General features: G+C 37.9%; 1 protein-coding gene across 3 annotated transcripts; it reads left to right on the top strand.

Moving 5' to 3' along the window:
- The first annotated feature begins 422 nt into the window (after positions 1–422).
- LOC106172230 (cell adhesion molecule DSCAM-like) lies at positions 423–9574 on the top strand. Of its 3 annotated transcripts, none has more exons than XM_086994624.1 (12): positions 423–679; positions 955–1076; positions 2285–2656; positions 2859–3143; positions 4474–4752; positions 5256–5588; positions 5917–6207; positions 6435–6728; positions 7006–7242; positions 8349–8480; positions 8655–8722; positions 8942–9574. In XM_086994624.1, the coding sequence occupies exons 2-12, from the start codon at positions 1028–1030 to the stop codon at positions 9011–9013; spliced, it is 2412 nt and encodes an 803-aa protein (XP_086850750.1). In that variant the 5' UTR covers positions 423–679; positions 955–1027; the 3' UTR covers positions 9014–9574. The 3 variants fall into 3 exon arrangements, with proteins under 3 accessions (XP_086850750.1, XP_086850749.1, XP_086850748.1); XM_086994623.1 differs by having other exon boundaries at positions 432–679; positions 1000–1076; positions 6973–7242; XM_086994622.1 differs by having other exon boundaries at positions 432–679; positions 6973–7242.
- Positions 9575–9641: the final 67 nt, after the last annotated feature.

Below are 9641 nucleotides of genomic sequence, written 5' to 3'. Positions count from 1 at the left end.
ATTATGTTGAGGTGGTACTAGTCCATCTCGCTTCCGATCACTACAGGTTTATAGATGAAGCTGACTCTAGTGGGTCCGTTAAACTGAGATCATCTTACAACAGCTTGGAAAAACAAAACACGCCGTGAAGGGGCTTTTTACACCAACATCATTTTCGGTACACAGGGTATCTGTTATTGTGTTAGGTTTCATAGCTTATACAACTAACACAACAAGGTGCCCTCTGCACCCCCACGCTTTGATGTAGGTATGTAACGTTTTTCTATAACGGTGTGTGTCTTGCACTAACATGAACATAGTGTGTTGAACCTAAGTATTTTTTTAAGTATGTTGATGTGGTGCCAGTCTATTCAGTTGACTCTAGTGAGTCCGTTAAACTGAGATCATCTTACAGCAGCTTGGAAAAACACAGACCGTAAAAAAGGGCTTTTTACACCAACATCATATAACTAACATATCACTGACGTCCCAGAAGACTGATACATGTAGAAGAGCGCGGTTCTTGTCGATTAAGTGCAGCAAAAGCCCTCACTCTCATTTAAGTAAAAGACTCTGTAAACACCGACCGACTATAGTCTACTTTGGAAACAGGAAGTAAAACAGAAATGTTATCACGCCAGGTCACAGCATTTAGATCAGAGAGTAAGACAGAAATAACTGAGGTGACTGGTTAAAACAGGTACGTTTGGTGTTTATGTGCACTTTTCGATGTAAATGGCCTACTACTGCAACGATTAAATATGCCAGTTGTTGACCGGTTTATATGTTAAATTGAATCCGTTGCAGTGAATTCATATTTCAGTATGTACATGGCACATATTCCCTGGTGTAGTAAAGGGTATGCTGATGCATGTAAGCCACACATTCATAGCAAGCGGAATTGAAGGATACCAAAAACTAAATGAAATGCTGTTTGCACCATGGTTTTAAAAGAAATAAATTTTAATTCCATAGCAAGTATGGCCACATAGCTGAACTCGAGAATATTTACGTTTTAAGGAAGGTGGCAGTTTGACGTCATCAAGTCATGGCGGGAGCTGCTACTGGGTGGTTTTCAGCGATTTCCATTGTAACAGGTAAAACTTAACCTTGACCTAAGCCCCTTTACGCTGAAAGGACACATTGTGCATCCCGTCTACCACCCAAATGTGACCTGGGCCCCGTATCTCGAAAGCTTCGCTTATGCCGAGCGTGCACAAGCATGGCGAGCGTGCGCTATCCCATATCTCGAAAGCTTCGCAAATCGCGGCCGTGCGCTGATGGCGAAATCACCATTAGCTTCAAGGCTATTATTTGCGGCGGTACAAACTAGTCGCAAAGGCTTCTGCGTATGCATAATTCGTCATTTTAATATGTCTTTCATGTAATTAAACATGGCGGCAAGTTTGGGCTGCTTGTCATAAAAGCATATAGCAAAAGCTATAACAAAAACATGGGAGCTTATAAAAGATTGAATCACTCGGTACCTCTGATGGAAAAACTTGCGGTAAACATTCACGTGGAGAATGCTTTTAAAAGTCATGTTTTATTATGCATAAAAAATTCAAAATTAAACATTTCATACATCATTTTATTTTTTTCTGATGAATATAATTCATCTGTGTAGTCTATTGATAATAATCATAAAATTTGAAGTGTCATTTTCTACTCAAAATGAAAAAGCAGAAACAAAGCATTCGGTCGCACCGTGACCTTCCTCAATGTCTATTATTGTGAGACTGAACACTTCTCACCAATGTGTCAGTAATTCTGTCAGTCCAAGCTTCGCTTATTGAATTGTTTTTTGACATTTTATTGGTGTCAAACACTTCAAATATCAGTATTTGTAATTATGATATTCCTGTAAATTAAATCAATCTCTTGATTAGCGTCATGGTGAAAAAAAAATAGTTTGTGTAATTGTCTTATGACGTCTTATCTTTATGCGGCAATCGAATTTTAGTAGAGTTTGAGGTTGTACTTGCGTTGCGTTTGCTAAGGGTTCGAGATAGCAGGTGGGTGCAATTGCACAACATAGCGAAGCTTTCGAGATACGGGGTCCAGAACTATTATAAGCTTCCATGTTTTTGGTTATAGCTTTTATTATATACTATTGTGACTAGCAACCCAAACTTGGCGCCATGTTTCATTACACGAAAGACACAATAAAACGACAAATTACGCAAACGCAGAGGCCTTTGCGACATTGACATTTGATTCCACAGTCAGTCAGTCTCTCTCTATCTCTCTCTCTCTCTCTCTCTCTGATATATTACACCTTACACCAAACATGAAATTCTTTTAGCGCTGTATGTCCAGGCTGCACCTTGTAATTTCCAATGGCAAGCGCCAGAGCGCCAATATGCCAATGAAGGTGGACAGTTCACCGTAGACTGTAGCTTTACTGCCAACTACCAGCCTTCCAACTATTTGTATGTAATCGCATGGAGAAATCCTTTAGGACTTGCCTTAGAGTTGGTATTGCATAACGACAATATCATAGACGATGCCACACTAGACCAGTGGAACCGTCAATACACCTTCATCAAACCAGCCACAGTGCAGCTTTCAGCAGCAACAGCAGCGGATGCTGGCAACTACACGTGTAGAGTTCGATTAATCCTAGGATGCGATTCCACTAGCATACCTGATAAACAGATTCAAATTGTGCTGAGAGGTAGGTGCAGGGATGTTTGAGGCTCTAACCGGTATATCTCTTTTGTTTTCTCTCTTTGTGTGTGTTGGGGTTCATTACCTTCATGACGTGAAAGTTGCAGTCACTGGCACCGTCAGTACAAGTGCGAGTGCATGTTCTCGAGTGTATACTTCTATTTACTTTGTTTTACACCCTCACTCCCTTTATTAATCATTTATTTCAGTTCCTCCATCTAAATCTGTGATCACACGTTACCAGTCTACAGGATTTACTGTTAGTGAAGGCGACTATCCCAGACTGAAGTGTATGTCAGCTACAGGTACTCCACCGCTTGTATACACCTGGGGTAGAGGTAGTACTTCACTCACTGGTACACCTGACAGTGCTAACACCTTCAGTATACTGACCATACCCAGTATACAGAGATCACAACAAGGACCATATCAGTGTAGTGTACAGAATGCAGCAGGAGCCAATACATCAGATAGCGTGACTCTGGATGTTCAGTGTAAGTATATAACCAACTCAATACATATATCTTTATGTGTATTATAGTGCCAATAACGACATTCTGGGGTTTTCAAACATTTATTCAACGACCCTCTTTTTACATTCAAATTCACAAGTATTTATATTTCATTTCTCCGTACTGATCACGCATTTACTGATTTTCTTTCCATTGTCTTTGCGTGATTATAAGGAATTTTCCATTGTCACGTTGCAAACCTCCGTTCACCATTCCCTTATTAAGTAATTTCTAAGAGATTTGTTTTCAATTGAAACCATTAAAAATATTAAAAATATTATTATAATTACTCATGCCTGGACCATATCCGAATTTAGTTTGCATGTGGCAGAAACTTGCAAATCTTTTGAGGAATTAACCAATCAAATGGAACTATATATGAGACTTTTGACATGTTCCCTCTTTTTCTACCACTGGGACAGTTTCTACAATTTCTTTCTTGTTGAATCTTAAAGAAATTTAACTTACTCTCAAATAATTCCTCATCCTTTCCCTCATTTGATACAGTTGTTTCTTGCAACCAGTGAAAGTGTTAGCCTTAACAACTTTACAACATATAGTAACACATCTATTGTGCAACGTATATATGTGCATGTATGTGTGAATCTTTCTAATTTAAAAAGAATGGAATGCATTATTTACGTCATGCACAGTCCAATATACTTAGAAAGAACATTTGTTCTTAGAGAGTTAAGTTGTGGTGCATAAAACACTTACAAGCAAGTACTTGGGAGCTGTACTTTGGTTTGCCGTGTTGATAACTTTTGTTGAGCTTATGAATGTGCAAAATGTATTTACATTGATGCTAAGGGATCTTTGGTCACAACTATGGAATGTAAGTTTTATTATTATTATTATTATTATTATTATTATTATTATTATTATTATTATATAGCCGATTAATTTTTTTATGTTCGTTAAATTGATTGGAACCTTTTCTTTTGGTTAAAAATCATGATAGATCAATGATACTCGAAAGAAACGATCAACTGTCAATCCGACATATCCATATGCAATCCACAGACTGCTTGGCTCTTATTATGTACATATATTGTACAGTATTACATGAAAATTATATATTAAACTTGTCGTCTGATAAACAGGTGTTACGACAATCTACGGGCTGTTTAAATGTTTAGTAAGTATCAACCTGGAATACCGAAGTGAACTACAGTGACACATGAAATGCATACTATAAAATTCATTACCCAATTTACAATTTGATGGTAGGCCTATGTGTGCTGCATTTCACCTGTATCATATCTGTATCATAACATTACATTCATGGTTTCCAAACATATGTCTACTCCAGATCCCCCTGGCAGAGCCACCGTGGACGGTGGTCAATCTAGCACCACTGTGACAGCAGTTGAGGGTCAGCCACATACTCTAAACTGTGAATTCACTGATAAGGGCAATCCACAGGCTACATCCTTTGACTGGTATGTCCACAGTTCCACTGATTCAAGCAGACAAGCAGCAAGTTACTGGATATCTCAGACAGCTCTGACAGACTCTGGCACATATCATTGTAGACCATCCAATGCAATAGGCAGAGGTAACCCTGCTACAATGACGTTACATGTGCATGGTATGTACAGTAGTTACCATTTTATATCAAATTAATGAATGCTCTCTGATGAGTAGAAATTTTGCACCATATTACTGCAATTGTTGAGAAACTTCGTGGTTAATTAAACTTTGAGTTATCCTTGTATTGGTATTTTTTCCAAATACATTGTACATCACTCTGGATTCTCACTTCTCTATTATATCAGTTACTGATACGGAAAGAGGTGTTTGTTCAAAATATTTAGTTGTTTAATTAAAGTATTTGCTGAACCTTTGAGTCTAACCCGGGGTACCCTACCTCGTGACTTGTTTTAAAGTTGCATGTGTATCCATGATAATGAATTATTACATATGACATTAAAGCTGTCATTTTAATGTGCAAAATTGTACGTTTAGATTTAGATTATGCCTCAGAAAAATGTTGCAAACACTGAGAGAAATCACGAAAAGCAACTTTAAATTACAATCCGGTATTTCTAAACACTGTCATAAACGTGCGTATATTATACTATCATCACACAGCCCCAAGCACAATACAAAGTAACCCGCAGAACCTGACAGTCAACGAAAGTGATGTCTCAGTACAGTTGACGTGTGGTGCCCGAGGAAAACCAGTACCAACAGTCACGTGGACACGTGGCGACCAGGATGTAAACAGTCAGCTATACACAGTACAGAACACACCACAGTTGAATGGTGTCACACGATATGACACTGTCACCAGTACCTTGACACTAGCTGGACCAGGCCGTACTGGGGACAAAGTGACAAGAACTGACCATGGCTACTACAGCTGTACAGCCAGTAATGGTGTGGGAGCTGTCGCAAAGAGTTCTTTCTATATCAATGTACAGTGTAAGTAAATGAAACGGTGTCATTTATTTCACATATGAATGATTTTAAGCAACATAAATGTATATAATTGCACATGAACTACATACAACTAAACCTTGCTCTCATTGCTATCTGTTTCATGTCTGCTAAAATGTCCAGCCGTGGTTCAAAGAAAAATGTATGTGTACGGTCACAGGCTACGCTCGCCGAGGACCGCCCTTTAATTATGAACAGTTTGTATTCAAGGCATTACAGCGTGACCGTAACAGTGGCCTAGTGTCAATAGAATGTTTTTTATTTTAGTTGTATAGCATCTAATAGATCTGATTCCATGTTTTAATCATTTCAGACCGTGCAGAACTACACCCCACAAAAGTATCAGTGAGAGAAGTGGCTGCAGACATTGGCTCAGTGGGTCTCTTTACTTTATATGTGGTGGGAAATCCAAAACCAACCAGTTCTACCTGGATGAGAGTAAATGGAAGTCTTCCTGCAAATGCTGTACCAGGACACGATATTGATAATCAGATATCCACATTAACAATACCACACCTGGGGGGCGAAGACATTGGAACGTATACATGCGTTGTGAAGAATGCAGCAGGGGAGAGAGGATTTACATTCATTTTAGAAATGAGAGGTGAGAAGAGAACTTCGGATGATGCATGTTCAATAATTTTAATTGGTTTAACATTATACTAGAACACGAACAAAACATCTTGCCTCTACAGAATATTCCCAATACAATTTCTCAAAACGACACCAGAAATGAAAATTAAATAAAATTAACCAGACGGTAAACATAGGCAGGCGTTGTCAATTTCACCAATTTGTTTATTTCAATTTGTTTATTCACCTTATTTGCAGGGAAACCCGACCCACCCACCGATATTTCTGCCCTTAAGGTGTCTGCAGTATCTGTCACTGTTCAGTGGACATCAAACAAAAATGGAGGATATGAACAGACATTTACTATACAGTATAAGGCACCTGGTGAAGACTGGCAATCCATAACCAACATAGAAGACCCTGGGTACAAACGGAGACGTAGTTATAAAGTACAGAATTTACAAGCTGACACTCAATATAGATTTAGAGTGGAATCAAGGAATAAGGATGGGAGTGGGGGCTATTCTTATGAACTTGTAGTGCAGACTAAATGTAAGTAAACCCTGTTACCTCAAGCACAATATGTAGTTTTAATATGTAGAGACATGATAGACCAAATGTAATAAATCTGTTTAACATTTTTGCTGCAAATTGTATTATGTGTACTAATCCAGAATGCATTTTTCACTAGCAAAATGAAATTGCAAGACTATAGTTTAAGACAAATTTACAAAAAGACTCGATTTTTACACACATACTGCTGAAATACTCTTTAAAAGATATAACTTTACTGTAGCTAAACCAGTTATTGCTGAATCGTCTCTATCAGTGGATGTCAAAAGAAACATTGCTACAATCAAATGGTCCCTTCCTGAAGGAGAATTCGCAGGTTATGGAATACAGTACTGTGTTCAAGGAACAAACCAGTGTGCTTCCCACAATATAACCAATGTAACAGTCACATCAGCTAATATCACATTGCCTGATGATGGTCATCAGTATGAGTTCTCTCTGATTGTGTACCAGGGGGACGATGCTGTGGTCTCTTCATTGCTTATTAAGCAAGGTGTGTATGATTTGTGTGTACTTAACATGAGCTTCAGACAGGGTGCTTTCCCAAAGATTTAGATCGATCTAAAGATTAAGTTTTAGATCGACCTAACTCCCTGAGGGTTCACGCTAAATTGCAGTCAGCCGAGCGGGCACCATAGTTAATTACCCCCTTACAGCTTTTAGTAGGCGGGACAGACGCTTAAGTCGGCCAAGCTGACAGTAATCTAGTGGACTCCCCACGGGGATAGATTGATCTAAAATCTATGGGAATAGACACACACCACTTTACACAAAAAGCTTGTCGCTTAGACCCCATTCCCATAGATATTTAGATCGAGCTTTTTGTAAATATCTCATACTTCATGTCACCAGTTTATTGTTATCCGTCTCCTATAGGAAGTATTTATCTCTTATAATAAACAAAATGGGCTGCTTTTGCATCTAGACTACCTGTTAAACATCAGGGCCCAGTTTTATAAAGGATGTTTAGCACTAACCATTGTTTAACTCTAACCAGACCTAAACAGTCTGTTAGTTAACTGACCTTTAAATAATTATTTAATCCAGTTAAACACTGGCCAGTTAACTAATTGGCTGTTTTCCGCCGGAAGACTGTATATGAAACACAATTTGACCATCCTTTAGTTAATGGTGTTAGGAGAATTTATCCACTGGTTAAGCTTAAGCACTGGTTAGTGCTAAACGTCCTTTATGAAACTGGGCCCTGGTCCTAGTTTTATAAAAGCCGTTCAACACCAACCAACGTTTAAATACAACATTTAACGTTTTTAACCATGTTTCATAAACGGTGTTTAGCGCTAACAGACGGTTAAATCTCCAAAATGGTTAGCTAAATTTACACGTCCCTGCCAGATAGTTTATATTTCTTAAAAGATGGATAGATGTAGCAAATTCCTCTTAGGTTTGTCAGTAATCTTAAATGATGCTTTGTGTGAGATAATGATTTAGCCACTGCATGGTTACGCTTATACAGTGGATAAATAGTGCTAAACGCCCTTTATTTAACTGGACGCAAACTAGCTTTATTTTTCGTATGCTTGGACTATACTATACTATACTATACTATACTATACTATACTGTATTTAACTTTATTGTAGAAGCACAAACGGCGCAAGGCAGTTTCCCTGTTGGAGTGGTGGTTGGCGTGATAACTGCAGTCGTATTGGTTGCCGTCACCGGTGTTTTTGTATTCCTGTATTTCAGCCGAAGAAACCGAAATCACAATAACGGTGATTATAATAGTATCCTAAGTTAATTTAAGATAAAAAAAAATTTAACTGAATTACTAAACCAACTAAAATATGCTAATACCGTATATGCATGATGCCCTACAGTACTTCTCGTCACTTGATGACACATTTTAACTACCCGATTATGCTTACCATGTGTGTTTCTCGTTGTAGCAAACAGGAATGATGGCATGGGTCGAGAAACTGTCACCAATGAGTTATCTGTTATACAGAGTAGAGAGGTAAGTAAGCAAGAAGTGATTGATAACTCGAGTACTGATACTTCCAAGGTTAATTTTTCAACATCATAATCAGGCCTCCTGCAACGTGTTTGGATTCCAAGAGTATTAAATGGATCTGGATGACTAAATAGAAAAAGTATTTGAAAGGAGACAACGACACGGCGTGCTTATATTAATACAAGACATGATTAAATGATATAATAATTTGTCTCTTTTCAGGAAAATAACCTTTATGAAAAACCTTACCAAGCTGAAGAAACCCAACCCGCCTACGCTGTTCTTAAATATTAAATCAAGTGATTTTGATTTTGGAAACAACACACGTGTATAAAGGACAACAGGTGTCTTCGCATTTAATTGAATACTGTTTATTTACATATGTCATTTAAAATAATTAATGAACGTTAATACATTTGTATGTACCATTATTAGCCCAGGCCCCAGATTCACAAAAAAAGGACATGGAACATGGATACATCTTACCCTATCAGGAACAGTGTTTCAGCACTCTAATAGAAATCCTGGTCAACTAGCCAGGGAACTGACTTACGTTTTTTATGTGTGACTGGGCCCAGGCGCAGTTCACCCAGCAAACACAAACGCTATTATAACGTTACCACAACGTTTACATAACGTAACGCTAACGTTATAGTAACATTCTGTGTTTGCTGGACATGAACTGCACGGTGTTTTACGACGTAATGCATCTTTGATGATAAAGGGAATTAATAATAGCCAGTCAATAAATAGGTTTATCATTCGCACGTTATTTGCTTAAATGCAATATTCAGTAACTTATACCTATTTAAAATTATAATGTTTTTATGTAGTCAATTAAACTAGTTTTATGCACGTTTGGTGTATTCTTATCACACGTGAGTTTTTCAATGAATGTACATCTATATACTTAAGGTCAAAA

The sequence above is a fragment of the Lingula anatina genome, chromosome 8 (genome assembly GCF_051362555.1).
Source record: "Lingula anatina isolate TDL-2025a chromosome 8, LinAna3.0, whole genome shotgun sequence".
Taxonomy (NCBI): Eukaryota; Metazoa; Brachiopoda; class Lingulata; order Lingulida; family Lingulidae; genus Lingula; species Lingula anatina.
Note: the sequence above shows the minus strand (reverse complement) of the source record. Positions and strands in the feature narration are given on the sequence as shown.

Bases quoted from the DNA above. Each gene is read 5' to 3' on its own strand.
- LOC106172230 (XM_086994623.1), top strand. From the start codon at position 1,028: ATGGCGGGAGCTGCTACTGGGTGGTTTTCAGCGATTTCCATTGTAACA. The intron at 5,589-5,916 runs GTAAGTAAATGA...TAATCATTTCAG, and splicing joins TTTCTATATCAATGTACAGT to ACCGTGCAGAACTACACCCC. The intron at 6,208-6,434 runs GTGAGAAGAGAA...CCTTATTTGCAG, and splicing joins ATTCATTTTAGAAATGAGAG to GGAAACCCGACCCACCCACC.